The 22,097-nt window shown below is 41.4% G+C and overlaps 2 protein-coding genes and 1 long non-coding RNA gene across 6 annotated transcripts in view; 1 reads left to right on the forward strand and 2 right to left on the reverse strand.

The window, feature by feature from the left end:
- Positions 1-8,552, forward strand: part of arhgef25a (Rho guanine nucleotide exchange factor (GEF) 25a) — a 44,114-nt gene extending 35,562 nt beyond the window's left edge. For 2 of the 4 annotated variants that reach the window (XM_084916806.1, XM_084916808.1), the window contains 9 exons: positions 1,173-1,262; positions 1,547-1,639; positions 1,949-1,999; positions 3,495-3,572; positions 3,699-3,890; positions 4,135-4,315; positions 5,272-5,501; positions 5,740-5,874; positions 6,625-8,552. In XM_084916806.1, coding sequence (XP_084772932.1) covers positions 1,173-1,262; positions 1,547-1,639; positions 1,949-1,999; positions 3,495-3,572; positions 3,699-3,890; positions 4,135-4,315; positions 5,272-5,501; positions 5,740-5,874; positions 6,625-6,750 — 1,176 coding nt within the window. In that variant the 3' untranslated portion in view covers positions 6,751-8,552. The remainder of the gene's footprint in view (positions 1-1,172; positions 1,263-1,546; positions 1,640-1,948; positions 2,000-3,494; positions 3,573-3,698; positions 3,891-4,134; positions 4,316-5,271; positions 5,502-5,739; positions 5,875-6,624) is intronic. The other 2 variants (XM_084916807.1, XM_084916809.1) reach the window with 2 other exon arrangements.
- On the reverse strand, positions 2,075-3,093 carry LOC146363773 (uncharacterized). Its single transcript, XR_014798880.1, has 3 exons — positions 2,987-3,093; positions 2,824-2,913; positions 2,075-2,745 (listed from the first exon to the last, which is right to left on the reverse strand). It is a non-coding gene; the product is annotated as an uncharacterized LOC146363773 (long non-coding RNA).
- Positions 8,553-9,491: 939 nt separating the features above from the next.
- On the reverse strand, positions 9,492-12,144 carry sp5l (Sp5 transcription factor-like). The gene is made up of 2 exons (XM_084916810.1): positions 11,685-12,144; positions 9,492-11,314 (listed from the first exon to the last, which is right to left on the reverse strand). The coding sequence occupies exons 1-2, from the start codon at positions 11,892-11,894 to the stop codon at positions 10,274-10,276; spliced, it is 1,251 nt and encodes a 416-aa protein (XP_084772936.1). The 5' UTR covers positions 11,895-12,144; the 3' UTR covers positions 9,492-10,273.
- Between the last annotated feature and the right edge of the window lie 9,953 nt (positions 12,145-22,097).

Consider the following 22,097-nt stretch of genomic DNA (forward strand, 5'->3'; position numbering starts at 1 on the left):
TGATCTTGCAGTCTGGGCTGGAGGACTGGTCAGGAAACACCAGGGGAAAACAGTCTGAAAAGCAAACAAGAATAAAAGGAAGAATAATAAATTTTAAGCTCAGACTTTTTGATATGAAAGATTTTTTTCCTCCCCTCCCAAAAGCAGGGTCGTCTTTCTTTCACATCTTGACTCAAGAACGATGACACGTGGAAAAAGATTCCCTGTTTAGTATATTGTTCTGCCAGTAGAAGAGAGCTAGAGTCTCTATAAGGTCACAACACTGATACAGCAGGAAAAATTAGATTTATGTATATTGAGTGAGTGGTGGCACATGCAGACGAGATAGACATAATGCATAATTTTACCAAGTCGCTTCTTTTTGTGAACATGATTAACTTAAATGTGTGTCTGTCTCTGACTGTAGCTCTTTAAACAATCCAATAAGGCTCAGCCCTCTGGACAATTAACTTAAAAAGCCTGTGGGGGAATAAAAAAACTTGTAACTAAATCTAAGCACGGTGTCAAACTGTGAAAACAAGCAGACTGGGAACACGGTCCTAATGAAAAACAGAAAACGCAGTTGGCTTTTAACAAGCTGAGTCACTTGTATACAACACATGTGCTCACTTGCACACACGCTGCATATATAGACACACATGAACATGTGACCCTCGTGTGTCAGCAGTCGCTGTCTGCAGTGTTACATGATGTCCACTGAGGTGTAGCAGCTCGCTGTTCTCTAGGTTACAGAGCCATGTCTGTTGCTAGGTGTACTCCCATATTGGCAGCCTTTAAAAGGCTCCGGTTACACAGAGGGCAACCTGGGTAAATTATACATAACCTGATGCTCATCTACATATAACTCCATTAGGGCTCTCAGGTCTGCCACATCTGCACTTCCACGCCAATTAGTCACACAAGAGTAGGCACTACCAGACAGAGCTGGCTTCAAAGGCCCAGTCTTAGACGAATCATTATTGCTCTGCTCCCTTTCATCCCAAAGAGCAACCAGAGACCCGCACATTGATTGCTCATGTTTGTACTCACTTTCATGGGCATTTTCATTTACTTGTAATGCTCCTTAAGATCTGTATTTCTCATAGTGAGTCTTTTTTTTCTTTTACCATGTGGCTAACGTTTTGTAACAAAATGCTCAGTGAAATGATTTTATAATGTGGCTCGTATTGCAGGAGAGGCGCCTGCATATGTATGTTGTGTACTGTCAGAACAAGCCCAAGTCAGAACACATTGTCTCAGAATACATCGAGACTTACTTTGAGGTGAGTGAATTTCAACGTCTGACTCTGTGCAGTTTTTCTGTTTAGCCTAACCATCTTCAAGATGCTGTTTATATTTCTGTTCTGTTTATGCCCACGACTGTGTACGTGCGACTTTGTTTTGTGATTTGCCATTTGTTATTATTCCAATTGACAGCAAGAACAAGACAAATAGGTATTAGTTGCAGAGCCTGTGCTTTATGTTCATAGAGGAATTATACAGGCCAACAGCTGCCGTGTTTTGTGCTGTCACGTCGATAAAATGTTGCGTCCGTTTCCGCTGTTAGGAGCTCCGGCAGCAGCTGGGCCACAGGCTGCAGCTGAACGACCTGCTCATCAAACCTGTCCAGAGGATCATGAAGTATCAGCTTCTGCTCAAGGTAAAAAGCATGTCATTGCTGTATCGTTAGCCAAACACCAGCGCCGTGTCTGCTTTGGGGTTGCAAACATACAAGTAGAAAAACCAAAACACTTACATACAAACCTCTGTGCAGAAATGCTGATCACACACACAATGTTGTCTGGTCAGGGTGCGATTAAGCGGGAGAGAAAGAGGCTCTTTATTATAAAATTTAAACAATAGTGTGTAAAAGTCCTTGAGCAGTATTCAGCTCATAAATACTGCCTCTCGTTATTCTGGCCAGCAAACCTGGAATGCTCAGGTGACCGTGCTGTGTTTATTTCAACAGGACTTCCTAAAGTATTACACCAAAGCTGGGATGGACACGGAGGAGCTGGAGGTGGGTTTTGCTCTTTGCGCTTTAAATGGATAGATACATTTATTTGTCCGTGTGGGGAAGTTGTGGCTAACATTTGTATACACCATATAAGAACAATGACATCAACATAAGCAGCCATAAGCACACAATATGCAAACACTTTCACTGTCCTTGCATCTTAGTGTGACCCATGGTAGGTACCTATTTAAAATAGGACAGAGCCGTAGGCGCACAGTCAGTTTAAAAGAGTTTAATCTTTAATACAAAATAAAAGTAACAGTGTAACAGCGGCACCTAAAAACAATTAAAAAGCTTTACCTTATTAAAAACGATAAAACTGTGTAATTGCCCGTGAGACAGGACAAGCGCTGCGGGGAACCGTTTAAGAACAAATCGAGATAGCGCACAGCTTCAAAAGGGACGGCAACTAACACATGACCCCAAATGGGCAAAACAGTGCCGTCTTCACTCAGGCCCACCGCTGTGCATGCAAAAGCGGCAAGACAAAAAAAGGATTTGTTTTCCCTGCAGCACCTTCACCGTTCGCTATATATATATATATAAAAAAAGGGTTAAAATACTAAAAGAATCAATATCTGTGGTGCCTACTGATACAGAAAAAATTAAAACAAAAAAACAAAACAATCGACAGCCGCAGCAGTCAGTCTGTCGACTCACACCAGTTTAAAACAAATTAAAACACACTGATGTGTCGGGTCCTTTGCCCGCAGCCAGAAATCCACCTGGCAAAGCAGCAGCTCGGTACTCTGTGAATAAAAGGCAGGAGATCACTTAGCTGGACAATAAAACACAGGAATATTCCTCAACTGAATTGGTTTTGTTACCTGTCCACAAGTTCGTGTCACACCCTAATAAATGTGGGTCAGCGGCGATGAAGTCCACTATACCGTTCTCACGGGAGCAATGTTTCCCACCTACAAGGGTGCAAATAACTGTAAACCTCTGCCAACAGCCAGAGCTCAAGTGGTACATTTTTGTGTAACCTACCGTTCTAACAGAAGTTTAGGGGAGGACCCGTATCAGACTTTCATAGACAGAAGTTAAGAAACACCAACTTGCCCAACTTGGACCAAGCAGTTGCAGCTTCAGGTTTGCAGAGGAATACCCAATTGCCCACACCTGCGCTTATGAAATGAGCAAAGACCAGCTCCGCCCACCAGGGGCGGTTCCCAGACTCAGGTCTCACCTGTCACATTAGGGATGACTTTAGCCACATCAATTTAGCCTCCTATGCGTTGCCCATGTTTAGAAATTTGATGGCTTGAGGAATATAAAATTGGACCTGTTTTGGTAAATATGAGGGAACAATAGTGTTGTGCAGATTGTAATAGTTTAAAGAAGGAGGCGAGTGAATGCCTCACATCACTCACAAAATTATTTACTTTATTCCATACGTGATCCCTATAAATGCTTTCTAAGCTTGCTAATCCAATTCCTAGCAACATAGTTGCTGTCGTTACTGTGCTTCTAATTGCCTTTCCCCCCTTCTAAACAGAAAGCAGTAGAAGTGATGTGTTTTGTGCCAAAACGTTGCAATGACATGATGAATGTGGGCAGACTACAAGGTTTTGAGGTATGTCTCTGGATGTTTGGATCATCTTTCCTCCAAAAATTTGCCTTGGAATAATTTGTGTTCAGCTCATGAAAACCACAGTCTAACTACTTTCCCCGTTTTTTGGTTTTGTTTTAACTTTACCAGGGTAAGATCACAGCCCAGGGCAAGCTTCTCCAGCAGGACACCTTCACTGTTATAGAGCAGGACAGTGGCTTCCTGTCTCGTGCCAAGGAAAGACGCGTCTTCCTGTTTGAGCAGTTGGTCATCTTTAGTGAGCCGATAGACAGGAAGAAAGGCTTTTCACTCCCTGGATACATATTTAAAAACAGCATCAAGGTGAGTGCCTACTAAGCCTTAATAAACTCAAATGAGCCACACAGGATGTTTTTATGAACTGTATGCACTAATAAAAAGAAAAGAGAAAGTTCAACTCACTCCCAGGTTAGAAGTTACGTAACAGAACCAAAACACACTCATTCCTGCCTGGCTTACATAATTCTGTCTTGTGGACTTTTTAGAGGCATGCGTGTGTTACCAAAGCATTTAACAAGCAAAGTCGAATCATATATATATGTTTCAGGTGAGCTGCCTGGGGGTGGAGCCCAGTGTGGACAGCGATGATGCGCGCTTTGTGCTGACATCACGCAATCCCGATGGAAGTGTGGTGCGCTTCCAGATGCAGGCCTCCTCCCCAGAGATAGGAAGGGCCTGGGTCAATGATGTGGTTCAGATCTTGGAAAGCCAGCGCAACTTCCTTAATGGTAAGTGCCAACCGAGTAAAGAAGACTCACATTTCAATCCAATTCAGTTCAGATTTAATTTATATAGCACCAAATCACAACAACAGTCACCTCAAGCCGTGGTGAAGTGAAGCAATCCCTTATGAGCAAGCACTCAACCACGCTCAGTGAGGGGCAGTGGGGGTGATGGCAAAGAAAAAGATAGCAGACGAAGGGGGAGAGATGATAAAAATTCAGTGACATGCTGCAGTGGTATATAAACACATGGGGAGTAATTATTGGATCTCTCACATCTATAAGTTATATTTTAGCTTGGAGTTTAGAGCATTTTTCATTTATTGTCTATGTGACAAGCTTATAAGACTGTGTAGTCTTTATATTCTCAGCACACCTAGAAGAAAAAAGAAGGTTAGAAAATATTAAATTATTATTATTAAAATTGCAAGATTGCATGACGTTTACATATGCAAGATGGCATATGTAAATATATTGACCAACTTTTTCACGGTTTTGGCTTTGCATGAAAAAAACAAAAGACTGTCATTGTGGATTTTTGTAGTGTTATGTCAGAACTTTACATTTAATTTGCATTTTTATGATCATAACTTTAAAGTTGTAAGGATTTGGTATCATCCACTGTGTTTCTTATGGAACACTGACACAAAGAACCCATTAACTTTCTTTATGTAACATTTATTATCAACAAAACTTAATGTTAGTCATTGCTTTTCAAAAGCACTTGTATTTATTGAGGATTTTTTGGTAGTACTGAGCAGCCTGTATGGGTTCCGCTGTATAAGCAGGTGATGATTACAATATAATGCTGTGATGTTGTAATAATATGAAAATATGTCTTATCATAGATGTCTTCATTTCCTCAACAAATACATACTTAAATCCTCTGGATGCATTGTTTTATAAAAGATTCAGAATCAGCAGCAGAGTTTCATAAGACCTGCCTGTTGTTTCTCTCTCAGCCTTACAGTCGCCTATTGAGTACCAGCGGCGAGAGAGCAAGTCTAATAGCCTGGGCCGCAGTATGAGGCCCCCTCTGTCTGCTGCCAGTGCCCTGCGGCCTCACTCCTCTGCCTCCATTGACCGTCATAAACTGCCCTCCCTTCACTCTCACAACACCTCCCTTCCTGCGCTCTACCTTCCAAGCCAAGGCCAGAGCCAAGGATCCAATGAGACCTACTCGCTGAGGGATGTAAGTCACTTGTGTTTCTTTCATCTCTGCATACAGTGACACTGTCCAGCAGTAACTGCTTACTCAAACTCAATCCTTCTGTTCATGAGACACTGCATGGCCTATTTATCGCTTAAGCTTTTACGGCTTCTGGACTGGAATGTTGCAAAAAATAAAATATTAATAAAAAACAGCAAATGGTATTGTGTGCATGCACTCCTGTACTTAGAGACTTATCTGTTCTTACCTGCTTCTGCAGCCCACTGTGGTCCAGCCATGCCCTGCTGACTCCCACACTGTTTCTCCATCACATGTCCGACTTGGCTTAACTGATCAGCCAAACTGTCAAGCTGTGTCAAATGGGCTGTACACCCCAACCACACAAAGTGTACAGGTAGTGTATACGTATGCACAAATCAGTCTGTGGGGTTGGTTCGATGGTACACATCATGTAATTATTTCGCACAAAACGTTACAATTAATTAATAGCAAAAAAGCGTCACAAAGCTCTACAGTGGGAAATAAGGTCTAATTAACGTTACACTGATTTCCTTAAAGGCATTTACCATTAAAATGGTAACTATTTTTTCAGACACACCGTAGAGACATTGTTGAGACATAAAAAGAGTTATTTCCCCCCCTGTTGGATGGTAAAGGAATTATTAAAACTTTTTGAAGGAAACGCGATTACAACAGCTTCACAGTAAGAATTCGGGTCTCGCTGTCCTGGAAGCTTGGAATTTTATTCAAAAATAGGAGCATCCTGTTATTGGGATTCCGTGCATTACCATTAGCAGAGTTTCCCTCTGTCATCACTTGGCTCGTGTCCGTAGAGGGACTGTGCTGACAGGTCAGAAGTTGTTGTTCTTCGTTTCGCTCTCTGTTTACTCAGGTTGGACAGACTTGGCACACAACAAACAGGAAGTAGGCAGAGACAGAATTCAGCAAAAGGAAGTCAGAAAAAGATGCCTATCAAACGCAGATAATCGTTTCCTATACTTGTGCTGGGGAACATACAGAAGATGGGTGGGCCAGTGCGTTTTTCAGGCTGAAAAAGAAAAGTGCTGGGATAGAAAGGTGTTCTTTTTGATATGAAAATCAAAATGCGGTATATCTTTGTGATGAACATCCACTCTCTCCCCAGCAGAGAGCAGGAGAGGGCTGCCGCAGGGGTCAGGCTTCTGATGCTGGAAACCAGGGTCCATTGTCGGGTCCATCAGCTGGACGACGTCCCAGCAACCTGGCCCAGCTAGCTGAGGATGACCTTTGAACTTTGGTGCCGTGTGCGTCATCGGTCAGGAGGACGGCAGCTAAGGCCACAGCTGGGAAGACAAGAATCGACTATTTGTTTATGCCAGACTGCAACTTACCTGGTTCAGTCGAGATTTCTGAAGATCAATGAAGGACCCTGATGAATATATGAAGGAACTATGGGCTGCAACTATGATAAATGACTTTGCTCCTTTTTAGAGAGCCATTTAAAGGGAGGTGACTTAGCCTTGATCACCTTCAGTGTACATGAACAGCACCCAGTGGGATGTCACTGGACTCATAGTTACAAAATACTCCGTGGACACTTACTGTTGTGACAGTTTCTGCTTTTTACCTTTTTTGAGAGTTTGTATTCTCTCTTTGAAAGGGCAAGGGGAATTTGTTTGATGATTCCATTCCTAAATGGGGAAGTCACTGGAGTTACGTGTGTGCCTGAATGTATGTTTATGAAATTATGTGTGGATGTGTTTGTGCGCATGAGAGTGTGGAAGGAGTGGCTCTGGCTCCTCTTGTACTCTCTGTTAAACTTCCTTGAAGAGCTTTTTTGTTTTCTGATGCCCCATTGCGAAGACAAACACAGTTACATTTTTACATTTTATTTTCATTTCCCTGCTGACAACTGAGTTTGCCGTTTGTGTCAACAAGAAGAGGAAAGACAGAATGTGCCACAAGTACTTTACTCGCTCAGATTTCATCTGCAAGTAAAAGAACTTTCTTTCTTGCCGCCATGTTGAGAGCACCTCTTTGCTCTGTTATTCTGTTTGACCGGCCTCCCTTTGATCCGGACAAAAAGGCATGAGGAAGCCCCCTGGAGGCTCTCTGTGGGTATGACGTCACTTCAGAATACTTTTTACTCTTTGGGCAACTCCAGAGGAGTTGCGAGATATGCATTAAAGGGCCTGCTGTGCTGACCCAAAGTTCTGCATGCAACATCTTTACATACATCTTTCTTTCTTTCTTTTTCAAGCCAACTTGGGTTGCTTGTGATTTTTGGGGACAGGGGTCCTTAAAACAGCTCATTGGTTTAAACTAATATGAATTGTTTCATCGGTCCCCTTTTGTCATGTTAAAAGCCGTGCACCATTTCTATAAACTCTGTTAGCTTTTGGCCACATGGACTAAATACTGTACAGTGCATACCATAAATTATACATTTTCACTTGTACCACGAAGAATGACCAAGGTATGCCAAAAAATGCCACCGTTCCAGATGGTCCCATTGAAAATGACATGTTGTTGCATAAACAGAGCGATGCTGACAAATCTGCATGCTCCCACCTCCTCAACAGTGCCAAACACAACTGCAGCTCAGCTTGCCGCTACTCTTACCACCAGTCGTTGATATTTGTGTTTCTATCTGGACGGTGTCAAAAAGAAGAGGAGAGCGGAGTAGGTCTGTTCTTCTTTGTGGCCAATAGAGGTCCCCACAAGGCTTCCATTCTCAGTTGAGTTGAATCATACAGCTGCACCAAAGATCAATAGGCCTCATGCTTCCTGCTAACAGTGAAGCTGCTTGCTAATCGATCGGTCCAAAAGGCAACACTAAATTACCTTAAGTAAACTGAAAGGTGGGGCATTAGATGACTTGAACCATCTCATAAAATGTATCTGCAGTTAATGTGAAGTGGTGAGGTTTTTCATGGGAATTACTGATCAGGCAGTTTTGCATGTAACACAAAGGAATACCACTACAGAGAACCAAAAGCAAGGACATAAAACCAAGAGAGGGTTTGTTAATGACATGCTTGACTGAGTAGAAACAGTTGTATCATATGAATTAAAAAGTGTCTTTGAAACAGAGTGTAGTTTTTGTGTTTTTCTTTGTATTTGAGACTTATTTACTTTAAAATACACAACCATCTATACAGAGTATTTGAACAAGTATTTGACCTCGATGTCAGGTAAGTAAATTTAAAGGAAATTCACTCGATGGGCTCTGCAGTCTGCGCTGAATTCTCTTAAATTCTGATTTGATTAAGATTAAACTTTCAAATTTGCTGTGGAGGTCCTCAGACTCCACCGCGGGACCTCTGACAAAGACAAAGCATTTTGCTTGCTTTTGCATCCCAGCTGGAGAAAGTTCAAACAGGATTAAAAACAAAGGGAAGAAACCCCTGGATGAGCAGACATCTGGTTGGCTGGCCTTTGAATAAAGCCCCATTCTGGGCAGTAAAGCGAGGCCGATCGTAATGTGGCTGTGATATATGGAGGCTTGTGGCGGAGTAGGGGGGAAGGGGGTATTAACTTTCACAAGGGTGCAAAATCAAAGGGAGTTCCTGCCGCTGCTGAGGGGGTCTCAACAACAGGGGTCCTATTCACAGGGAATTCCTCTCCAGTGCCCTCTGTTGCATCTGTTGACTCAATTTTCTCCATTGAGAGAATGAAAACACTCATTAAAAGCCACATGGCTGTGAACTTGATTGCAGCGAGCGAGACAAACAGCTCCATCAATGGGATGAGTATTTACTTTGAGGTGTGAAAATCTTTGAACAGCCACCATGTTAGGTCTTTATGAGGATCTTCCCCCCACACACCAACAGCACAATGAGCAGCACTTGTATTCTGAAAGCAGTAAAATATCATTTGAATAAAAGGTTAGCTCAGTGGGTGCTTCAGATTGCCCTGAGAAATTCACACATTTACTGAATGAGTTGCTAAGAAGTTTAAAACTGTGATTGACCCCAACTGTCTTTTTACTTCAGTTTCTTGTAGGTGTAAAAACGAGAACGTTGCTAGAAACAGTTTTAAGGACAATGTTTATTCAAATTTACATGCTGCCATAATACAAATAAAACTGTTCATGATATTTATACACAATTTACAGAGAACTTAAAAATGTAACATGTTTGCTGATCTGCAGCAATGAACATTACTGCTTCAGGGCAGATACGTATGCGGCTCGGAGACACTCATGTTTATATTTTTTTAAAAAAAGATTCTTACCTTGCAGTAGACAAATGAGCATATGTTTTGGAATAAAATTCTAACGATCAACAGTAACACAGGCATCCATCCATTCGCTCGAGGGAACAGAAATCAGAGCTGTACTAAGGCATACATTTATTTAGGAACATATTAGGAAAGCCTTTTGAAATGTTTTTCATGTCTTGCAAATTCATCACATGAAAAAAAATATTTACATCACAAAATTAAAAATAACAAAAAAAACAACTCTGATCAAATTTAAATTAATTTGAAAATGTGACAGGGATACAATTAAGTTAACTCTAGGTGAGATCCGTTTGTGTGGCTTGAAGAAAGGTACACTGAATGCAGCACAAACTCTCACAATATCGCTTAGAAAGGCTTCAAGTTTTCTTTAAAGGTGCGTGGCTCCAAACAGCACATAATTATGTAACTCAAAATGATCACTAAATATACTTTATGGTAGTATTTGAAGTCCAAAGCAGAGCTTTGACAACAGAATATATTCAGGGAGCTTGACGCTTACCCTCTAGTGCAAACCTATGGCAGTGAGTGTGAGTCACACATTCTTGTCTCTGATTGAAGAACCATAGCGATTATTCTCTCTTAATGTTGGTGAGCAGAGGGTCCGTGCTCTGTGAAGGTTGTCCAGATCGGCTCTTCCTCGTCTGGTGGGTCTTCACGTGTTTGGAGAGGTGGTCACTCCTCATGAATCTCTTGCCGCACTGCTGGCATCCAAAGCGCTTCTCCCCGGTGTGCGTGCGGAGATGCCGCTGTAGCTCATCCGAACGGGTGAAGCTTTTACCACAGAAGAGCCAGTTACAGATGAAGGGTCTCTCCCCGGCATGCCAGCGCAAATGAGCCTTCAGGTGTGAGGTCTTCTTGTACACTTTGCCACACTCTGGGATGTGGCAGATGTGCAGTCTCTTCTTTCCGAACTCCAACCCTCCGCCATTTGCCTGGCAGTTGGGGCATTTGCAGCGGCGGCAGCGGCGAGTGGAGCTCAGCAGACCTTTGGAGGTGCCCTGGAGGAGAGCAGCTATCTGGGGCTGATGCCCCAAAACCAGCTGTCTGCCCAGGGAGAAGGGGTGGTTAGAAGGGGTAGCGTTGGTCTGGGGTAGGCTCCACCATTGCTGCCCTTCTTCCACATGGCCTCCGGACAAATGATGCCTACCTGATGAATTTGGGAGGAAGCTGGGGAAGTTTTGTCCCACATTGTTATGCTGAGGATAGTAGTGGCTGTTGGTCTGTGGCTGTGAGGACAGCACTTTAACAGGGGAGAGTTCAAAGGAGTAGGATGATGGTGGTTCAGCTGGAGGGGTAAGAGGCAGCTCATGGTGGTGATGATGGGGGTGATGGTGATGATGATGGTGACCCAGGCCAGACTGCATGTGTCCAGGGAACTGCATCTTGGGCACCGTGAAGGTCATCTGATGTGTGCTGAGGGCTGTGCTGGGTGGCATGTCATTGCTCCAGAGCTGAAACATTCCAGATGTTGAGCTGACGGTGCCTTCATAGGGGAACTGAGAACCCTCTGAGCCCATTGTGCTCCCCACCTGCCAGGCCTGGCTGCAGGTGGTGGCCAGAAAGGAGAGGGCGTTGGGTGCCCCCTCTGGAGAAGAGCTGGGCGTCCGGTCCTGTGTAATAATATACAAAAACACATCAGGTTTCCTGTCCTACTCGATGATCTTCAGGGTCAACAAAAGTTTAAATTGATTAAAAAAAATAAGCATTAAATTTTTTATTTTTTTTTCAATCATGCAAATTGAAAATTAAACTTTGAAGTTAAAAAAAAAGTTTACATCAAAAAAAAAAAAATGCAAACTATTTTAGATCCCTCCCCTCGTTTCCTGCTGGTTTCAGTTGTCATAAAATGATTTTACCATCCGAGAAGCGAAATACTATTTTACAAGTTGCGAACACTCGCGCTCTCACAACAGAGAAAAGGAGGAGCAAACAAACGCATCCGCCTTAAAACAAAATAAAATAAAGAAGAATCTAACAAACCTGTAAAAATGTGTGCAAAAAGTTGTCGGTCCGTTGTATCGTCAGCGCAGCCATCTGTCCTCGCGCTGCTTCTCCACGCACCTGCAACACAAACTGCGCCGAGAGGCACCGACGCACCGGCTCTAAACCACAGCTGGTCGCGCAGAAGAAAAATATGCTCACAGTCTTGGATGACTCCGACGCTTTGGCAGCAAACACTGGGAAGTTCATTCACATTCACTCCACTAGGTAAATGTTTTCAGTACTAGCAGTCCAGGTGGTTATTTTAAAACAGCCGAAGGTGCCTGCCCTTTAGAGAACTTAGGGGCAGAGAGGCGCGGAGTAAATCCTGGCGATCATCTCAAAGGCGCCGGAGCTGCATCTTCTCTATATAGTGAGAAAAGATCCTCTCAACGGGGTCTTCAGTATGATGCAGGCGAGCCCGTCAATAGAGAGGAGATGTGAGGGAGGAAGGAGGGGGGCTTGTTAGGTGAAGGGGTGGGCTACTCATAATTTCACTCAATTTCAACCAAACGCTGACCCTAACAACTGACTCCTCCCTCAATTGTTCTGAGACAAAAAAAAAAGAAGACTAAGAATGATTTTAAAAAGGCTCATGTAAAATCTGTGTTTTAGAAAAGCGTTTATTTGAGCTGACATCGTGTGTTTGAGATCCACTTCAATAATTCAAAATAAGCATACGCAACTGTTACCCTATACAGTAAGAGAAAAAAATATATATAAGTTGCTGTTATGTGTTTCAGCAACTTTCACTGAGTTCATTTAGGACTAAATTTTGCACAAGAACAAAATGCTTAGTCTGTTAAAAGATCTAAGATAAACAGAGCCAGCTAAGTAGAAAAGAAAAAAAACCTCTCTCACTCTGGGAGTATTTACATGCTGATTTAACTCCATTGTGGGAAGTCAAGTAAAGATAGAAAGCGGGTGGATTTTTATTTTTGGCAACCATTACAGATGCAGTGTTAAATGAAAAGGTGGCCAAACTATGATCTCAAGTCAACAAACAGAAGCAGAAACAATCATACAGGACAGCATTAAAACAAAGTGCACCACTTAAGGAAACAATGCACAATGAATATACGCCTTTTTCTTACTTGTATAGATTGACTGGACATTTTAGAGGATTGTTAATTTTCTCCTAACAAACTTGTACCTCAACACAACAGCAGGCGCTTCTTGGCCACGTGAGGCTCGCAACTTTAAAGAAAGTCCCAGTATTTTCAGTAATTGATAAAACTCAATCAAAGGCGCCGAGTTCTCACCAGTAGGTGACATGTCAAATAGGCTGCCCTGTGTGACATCTCACATTTCAAGGTTCAAGTAGAGGCCGCCTCAGATCTGCTCCATTAAATGCAGATTGAATCTTAATCTTATTCTGTAAGTCTGTTCACCATTACAATGTTAAGAGTTTAAATCCAGGCTGGGAACCTGTTTCTCATGTAAATTCCTTGTTCCTCACTTATCTGCTCCTCACTGTTTCACAGGCTGTGATCCTTAAATAAACACACCCCACAGTGAAGCCATCTGAAATGAGAAACAAAAATATATCTGCTATATAAATACATTTAAACATAAGTGTAAAGTTCCTTTCATTCCTCTTAGCCGGTGAGTGAATTAGCAGGTTTTTAAAAAACATGGAAGGCAGCGATTTAATCACCCAACTGTACCATTTGGTTATGGGACTTTTTTTAAGTTACTGGTGTGAAAGCCAAACGGAAAGCGCAGGTTATGTAGCCTCCTTAACATCCAAAAAAGATGCGACATGCAGACTTAAATCACACCTATAGTTTTTATTTTGAAATGTGTTTTTATGTGGCAAAAAAGGATAAAGATGCCAGTGCTGCTGTCCTTAAAGATTTATTGATTAAAAAAATGTTTTTCAGCGCTTTTCGGCATGCAAATCAATGCTGTAGTTAGATTAAAACAACGTGGATTTGTTTCTTGATAATTAATTACCTGTGCATGAGGTAACAAATAAAATGTAGTCACATGCAGCCTTGCTAGGTAAAAAAAAAGCTCTCTAACTCCAAATAAAAGGCTGAGAGAAAAGAGCAGGGAATCAAAAGAGTGAGGAGGACATGAAAATAGGAATGTATCTTGGAGGCAGAGGTATACTATGTCTCTGGTTTATTACAGAGCAGAAGTTGTTAATTACCCTGATTCTTATTTCCTGTCCCCTCTCCCCCACGCCACCCCACCCCCACTGTACTGCCTCCCAGATGAGTGTCTTTGAAGTGCAAAGTACTCTCTCCTCACTTTGAACTGTGAAAACAATGCTCATGTGGTGGTGCTTACCTTCCCCATGTTACCTCATTTAAATAGACCTGGATACGGCTTCCACAGTATTCAAGGGAAAACTAATTTCCAGAGAAAGAGGTCCCTGTGTTCATTAAACAGCTGGTGAGATTGCTGGTAATCAGGCGCGCTCCGTCATACATCGCACGCTGCTTCTGACTGGGTGGCTACCAGCAACTTCAAAATCCCGGCAAGATGATGCAGATGTTCTCATGCACCTATTTCCAGTCAAAAAACATGTCAAAGAAAAACAAACAGATTTTAAACTCTACAGGGATGCTCGTGATAGTTTAGTATTTTTAAAAATCTCGCAGTCTTGGAGGAGTTTTTCAGTTTTTTTGCCCATTGCAGAACACAAATGGTGCTGTTTTTGTTTTCAGACATAATCTTTGGCTGCGTGGAATATGCAAGTGGGTATTCAAGCTGTTTATCATGCCTGGGGGGCATTTTAAAAGCCTCAGATCACTAAATTGTCCCAGCTGTCTTGACCATCTGCACTGTAAAAGGGCAGCCACAGAGGAAGGCAGTCTTTTTACTGGTGGCTATGTCAGAAAGCCTGTTTTACAACACAGGCCTGCTTCAATGGCCCTCGTGTGACAAATGTGGCCTAATGGATAAGTCAGACAGCATGCAGAAGCCTGCAGCTAACTTTAGTGCTTCACTCTTTAACCATTCACGAAGACAAGACGGGACACGATGGGTCATAATTACCGTGACAGTCAGTTTCTTTAGGATGAAGCGCAGCGCTTACAGATGGAGTTTACAGTGCAATCAATTGATACCTCATTCAGGAGTCAGTTCTTCTTCATACTCAGTTAGAAATGTGTGTGATGTTGGAGTGGGAGGCACAGAGGGAGATACTGAACAAAGACTGATGTTTACTCTGCAAGGTATTAATAAGGTTCTTTTCTGTAGTTTCAGGGACACCATATGTCAGATTTCTACCACAGCCAGACTATTTCTACAGCTAAGCGTTGAATACCGTGGAGCCCAGAAACTTTAGATTCTTTCCAATTGGCACAGTCAGTAATTGGAACTGGTCTCAAACCTTAAAGATTTTAATATCTTTCTCTAGCTTTCAAATTCCTTTTTTTAGAGCATGATGGGAAAGAAACTGATGAAAGTGTTTCATTTTCTTTTTCTTATCATATTTAGTTATTTAATAAATATGATGTTTTGGTGTGGAAACACATCCACATTATTTATTTATTCATTTTCCCTGTAAGCACAGTAGATTTGATTGCATGAAGAGATTTATCTTAAAGAGCTATACTCACAAGTGTCTTCATTTAGCTTTTTAGTTTGCTAATGGAATAAATGATAAATTCTAACAAGTTTAATCAGAATTGGATTAAAACATAATTCCCAGACTTAGAATTGGTACTCGGGAGTCTTGATATCACAGCGGGATTCTGAGGTGATTCCCACCCCTGCACCACAGTTTACATTGCTCCGTGTGTGAAAAGCAGAGAACTATAATAATTCCCTCATCTCATGTCCATTAGCATGTACAGAAACCCCAAAATCTCCTGTCTTGGGCAGACACAGGCAGACAGCAAGCATCTCCACTTGTCAAAGAAAACTTTTATCAATACCAAGAGCACTTGAAGTTTGTTTGCATTTTGTTTTCCAGCACTCTTAACAACTTCAGAAGTCAGATCACAGGAGTATCTGATCAAAGCGCTTCGTGGTTAGTTCTGGAAACACAGGAGTGCTACGCCACGCTTTGATACTCCACATCAATATTTCAATTCAACAATCACTTGACATGCACCCATACTCCCAGAGACGAAAGACGAAAGGGGGGGGGGAGAGAGAAAGAGAGATCCAGGGAAGATGGAGGGGGGTTTGTGAAGTACATATACAGTAAAAGAAATGGATTGAGAAGAAATTACTGCTTTCTTCACCTTCATAGCCAAGTTAGATAAATTACACTAATGTAATTCTTGAAGGTTAATCATGCAACAACTCCAACCCCAATATCTATCTATCTATCTATCTATCTATCTATCTATCTATCTATCTATCTATCTATCTATCTATCTATCTATCTATCTATCTATCTATCTATCTATCTATCTATCTATCTATCTGTGTGTGTGTGTTTGTGTGTGTAAGAGCAGAGTCCTGAGTACTGAAACTAAAACACTTGTCACAGTCTGAAAATCTGAGCAGAGGAGGTGTTTCATGTTTTATCAAAGGAAAGTAGTACAGGAACTCTGCAGTGATAAAGATGAATGCAGTCCATCTGCCAAATGTCACTTTCACGGTGCTTCATGATCATTTCATCATCTCGACAGGATATGATATGCTTTGAAGGTTTTGGCCTATAAAATATTGCGTTTGATCTGAAAAAGAGAGTTGTGACAAAGTTGCATGACGAGACATGTAGTCATTCAAAACATAAGTGACGCTGCTACTTAAGGTTAAAAAAAAAAAATATATATATATAAAAAAAAAATAAATAAAAGAAAAAAAAAATATAGTTTTGTTTTTTGTTGGTTTTTTTTTTTTTTTTTACCTTAAAAAGACAAACAAAGTGACAAATGTACACAGGTTATGCTTTTTGTGATGAGAATAAGATGAAAAGATCAACAGCCACTGCTTCATATCTTTGTGGTAAATGTGAAGCTAAAGGCAGTAGCTGGTTAGCTCGTAGGCTGGAAACAGCAAGGTCTGTTCAAAGATGACAAAATACACTTACCTGAACCTCTAAAGTTTCAATTTTTATTATGTATTATTAAATTATTATGTAACATAGGCATATTATTATTGAAACAAAACAAGGTGTCTTATGTAAGATGCTGGGGAACAGCTTCGGTTCATGGTGGCACTGATTCTCTCAGCCTTTTGAACTCTGTTGAAAGTTTCTCTAAAAGATATTTCCTCAAACAGCATTTTTATTTTTTCATGCACTTTGTTATTATGCATGTAGATATTTACTTAATTTATTTATTTTGTGGCACATTTAACACACAGTTGCAAACATGGGTTGAGATGTCACACTCCTGCACTGTAACAGAGCCGGGTCCCCTCGATGTTGAGGGGAAGGGTCCGGGTTTTTATGTTAATTTGCCAATGATCTGTTTATTTATGGGGATGTCTTCAGTTGTATTTCATGAGGTTACATCAGATATATACTGTATATTTGTTCATGACCAGTGAATTTGTCATTATGATTGAGAGAGTTTATATAGAAGGTGCTGCACATCGTGTGGTGTCCTCTCTGCGTTTAAAGTATCCATTGTTGCACCTTTGAGCGTGATAACTTTATGTTAATTTATTTTCCCCAGCACAGCATTTAAAATTAATGATTACTAATTTACCGGGAAAAAAATGAATTGTTTATTCATAGGGTTTGCTGTGTAAATTCCCTAAAAAGATGAATTCCCTACAATTGCTTGTCTGTGCAATGTGACACAAAATGAATAATAAAAAAGCAAACACAGAGACAAAATGAGAAAGAAACAATGGGATTATCAATCACAGAGCCTATGCAAACCCACTTAGACAAAGACGACACAGGTAAACAATTACCTTTAACACTTGACAATACAGTTTACAGCCATCAAGTTAATGTGGGTATTGTAGCATGCAGGGACCTCTGCCAATTGATCTTATAGCTTTGTTCAGTGGCTGCGGGAGACACGAGCACCTGTCATGGTAATATTAGCCGATCTGATATAAACTAGTGCTGCTCACTCCCAAAGGAAGCAGGAATTAAAGTTTAAGAGTTAGTAAAAGTCTGTGGTTTTATTAACATTGTCTATCATGAGTATATACTGGAGAAAATGACTACTTGGAATATTGATGTAACAGAAGGCCTGCATTAGCATTAGCAAAGGCCCATAGTAGCAGTAAGAAACAAAACCTAGAAATATTTGCTTCTTGTCTCTTAAATATTACCCAGGAAGCCCAAACATGCCATCTGGGAAGAAGGACTGAGAACAGTATGGTAACCGGATCTTATGGCAAAGCTCCAGCTGAAATCAGAAATGCAAAGCAGGAGCAGAGATACAAGGGCTACATGTGCAGAGGAGTGCTGCACAGCCCGAGCAGTAGATATATTTGTAAATGTACGCCTGTGATGCCACTATCTGTTAAGCCCCTCCGTCAGCTCAGCCTGCGTAATGTGAGGGGAAGTGTCACCCTGTCACCACCATGCCAGGGATCAGCCTGCTGTTTGTGTGTACTGCTAATCAAGCCAAGCTTTGAGGAGGAGGGGAGAAAATGACACAGAGGCTCTTTCATCTAATCCTTGTGGTGTAATTTGCACCTCAGTAAGTTTAATTGATGACTACTGATCAAATGCTTGCCTTTGAAAATAAAATCTTTGGGATTGTTATTTTCCTCTTCAACCTGCAAAAGGAATTCTTAATGCACCTGATGAGAGGTTTCCAACTGATGGATCCGTTTTAACTTTTGTACAGTGCAGTGAAGAGCCACAGCTCCTGCCAATATCATGTGCATTTTCTTTTATTCACTGCAATAACTTTAGATGCATTTGATTAAGCAAACTTAGAAGACGTATATTTTTTCCCTTTTGCAGCACTTGCAGCATATGCACCTGGGTTCTGTGTATGCACAACTTCCTCCAGAGATCCAACCTGAGTATCAGTGTCATTCAGATAAATGGAAAGTGACAAGCCCAGCTTATCAATGTCAACGTCAGGGCGCTCTCCGGGTGTTTGATTCCGCTCTTTTCCCACAGCTGAACAGAAGGCTGTGCTTTGCAAAACAAACCAACAAACAGGGATCCTGAAGAGTGTGATGAAAGAGTAAACAACATGGCCCGGTAACATGCCCCACAACCATGACACTTCCTAAGTAGGTTACCACGGAGGGTAACCCAATTTAACAGGTGTGTCTGACTGTAGTCAGAACATCCAGAGAACTTCAGGAAGTTAACGGCATCCCAGCAAACTGAGGCTGATGAAGGCTGATCCAGCTCAGGACCGTGGCCTTGAAAAATCAAATGGGCCCAGCACTAATCCCCCCCACGTTCATTCATGAGTTCATTATCAAGAAAAATTATAGGGAGTCAATCTATTGATGTTGCTTAACTAATTGTAAAGCTGGGGATTCAAAAGCAGATGTTGCATTTCAAAGCAGTTGTTAGCAAGGAGACAGGTTATGATTTATGCTAAAATGTGTGGCTTCAAAGCGTCGAACGCGGCTTCTAAACAAATTGAACAAGTCAAGCGCTATTCACCCAGGACCAGGAGAGAGCCCAGCGCATGTAGATCAGAGGCGCGCGGCTGCCGCTTGTAATATCACTCAGTGGAGGAGGGGGTCCCACTGGGGGGAAGCAGCACATAGAGGCTAACACCGAGCCGTGCTCGCGCAGAAAGGAATTATGTACGAATGCAGCTGCAGCACCTGTGCAGAAACTACGCCCGCCTCCCTCCTGGAGCATCATCCACACAGGGGGAGTGGAGAGGGGTGGGCAGCATCTTGAGACTTGACATCCTTTCTGTGGATGGCACTATTATTTGGGAGGGGATGGAAAAGTTGGTAGAAGATACCAGGCCTATGTCAACACACTGATGCAATTTTAGAAAACATGGAAAGCTGGGTTAGTTGTCGGGAAGATTGGTGGCTGGGGGAGGCTTAAAAATGTGTTCATCACTGTTGTCTTCTAAACGAGGTAAAGTGTCTGAAAAAACAGAAGATGAGCAGGCTGGACTAATTTCCCATCTTCAGTCCAGAATTATGGATTTAGAGAAAGAGAAAGGAAGAATTAGGAAGATGGAACTGGAGAGCTATATATTCAGTGTTTGGATTTATTTGTTGAAATGGAAATACATGTACTACACACAGGATGTAACATATTTCCTGATAATGCATGCTGCATGAAGGAAAAAGGTGGATAGGATGGGTGTATCATCCTGAATTTTACATTACAGAAGTATTCCTCCTTGTTGATGTTGCTATACATGTAAAAAGACAGACTGCACGGACTCCTCTCACAAGTCATTTTTTTCCCCTTCAGTTTTCTGCTATTTGATGCAGCCTAAATTGGGACGAGAGAAACGAATTGCTAAATTTTTAATTAACTTCATAACATCTGCACTTGTGCTTTGAGAGAGCAGCGAGATTTCCTTTTAACCTATTCCAGCACATTTGCACACCAAGGTAAATCTTGATGCTGGCACTCTTACAGAAAGGAAGGGGGAAAAAAATCAAAAATGGAAATGAACTCTCACTTGTGTGTGCAGATCAAAGAGGCGGAATTATTCAACTTTTTGCCATTGCTTGATCTTCAAAAAAAGAAGAGAGGAAAAAGTAGAGGAAAATCTGGGTGGATGAATGAGTTTTAGTTAAGAGTGTTCTTCAGTTGTTTGGAGGAGTGTTCGTTTTCTCATTTGGTGTATTTAGTTGTACATTATGACTTTAATGTCTTGTGTCTGGCTTCATTTCGCAGGTAAAACAGCTGCATGATGAGTGAGATTACCACTGGTTAAAAAGTGGATTCGCTCCTCTGGCTCAATTAATCTAACACTTTATTTTTAAGTCTTTCTCCGGCCTGTTAAATGTCCATTTTTTAATGTAAGTAATATACAGTGTAGAATGCATACTATACAGGAATATGTAATAAAAATAAGAGCTACAAAGGTTAGATAGGTAATCAGGCAGAGATGGTGACTTTAATCATAGCACCACTAACACTAATTGTTCAACTACAACAGCAGCTGTTTTATATTTAAAGGAAATTTCTACTCAGCCTGCTCGTGCTTACATCCTGTACACACAGGCAGGCCTGTGTTTCGTTCACTATCACCCTTAATAATACAGTAACAGAGTTTTCTCAGTTCCACATTATAAGGAATAAACGAGCACACGTGTTAAGGTAATATACAGTTTATCTTTGCCCCACTAGGGAGAGCTGTTGAGGAGCAAATATAAATAACAGGGCAAGAAGCACATCTCTGTGGGGCAAATATTTACACTTCCGGGTATAGATTTGAAGCAAAAGAGTGATTCATGCAATTGTTGCTTTAACTTGGCTTAAACCTGACTCTTCTGCACTCTTGATTCTTTACCTTCTGCTATTACAGGCTTTCCTGTCATGTCAGAAGTCTGTGAAATTGGAGCAGACAGTGAGACCAGCTTTGCTCTAAGCCCCCCACGCCCCAGCCCCCCTGCTCACCCCCAGGGTTGCAAGCACCTGCACAGGTAGTCCTGACTGATGTGGGTGATATCGCAGCACACCAAAGCTCCTTTAACAAATCTCCCTTTGATGCAGCACAAACAATGGTGTCTCTATAGGAAACCCCCTTACCTCTGTCTGTGTATGTGTGTGTGTGTGTGTGTGTGTGTGTGTGTTGGGGGGGGGGGGGGGGGGGGGGACTCTCAAACAGAAAGAAGAAAATGGCACAAAAACTTCCAAATGAGAGGGAAAACGTTCTGGTTAAAGGAGGAAAACACTGGATTTGCTTTACCCCATATCTCCACAAGAGGACACTGCCAACTTGCATCGGCCCTACTGTACTGTGAGAGCATTTCACAAAAAAATGCTACAATTTCTGTGATAAAATGACATTTTACAAAAAAAAATGCTACAATTTCTGTGATAAAATGACATTTTACGAAAAAATGCTACAATTTCTGTGATAAAATGACATTTTACAAAAAAATGCTACAATTTCTGTGATAAAATGACATTTTACAAAAAAATGCTACAATTTCTGTGATAAAATGAGTACTGTTTCGCTTCCTGAAATTCTTTCCCTTTTTGGAGTTCTCGCTTATTTCTTTTTTTTCTAAATTTTAAAAGTGCATCCTAAATTTCTTAGAGAAATTTGCACATACAATAAATCCTGGTGACGTGTATTTTGTGATTGAAAAAGTAACAAAATGCTGGTGAAAATTTCATCATGTTCATTCAGGATAGAGCTGCTCAGCAGAAAATGAATTATCAAAGCACTTCTTTCCAGTGTTCACATTTGGGGTGACTTTAATCAGCAATGTTTTGAGGTTGTTCCATGATTGTGGTTTAGATTTAACTGCTTGTTAAAGTGACTTTAAGTGCAAAGAAAACCTAATTACTCGTGAGTTGCTCCATCTGTATTACATAACTGTCTCAGTTTTATTTGCCTCTCCCTCAACTTTTATAAA

This window comes from Perissodus microlepis, chromosome 20 (genome assembly GCF_051167445.1).
Source record: "Perissodus microlepis isolate ML-2025 ecotype Zambia chromosome 20, ASM5116744v1, whole genome shotgun sequence".
Taxonomy (NCBI): domain Eukaryota; kingdom Metazoa; phylum Chordata; class Actinopteri; order Cichliformes; family Cichlidae; genus Perissodus; species Perissodus microlepis.

What these genes read in the sequence shown, in the direction of transcription:
- sp5l (XM_084916810.1), bottom strand. Translation starts at nt 11,894, where the DNA reads ATGAACTTCCCAGTGTTTGCTGCCAAAGCGTCGGAGTCATCCAAGACT. An exon ending in TTTTGCACACATTTTTACAG is followed by an intron (nt 11,315 to 11,684) that starts GTTTGTTAGATT and finishes ATTATTACACAG; the next exon opens with GACCGGACGCCCAGCTCTTC.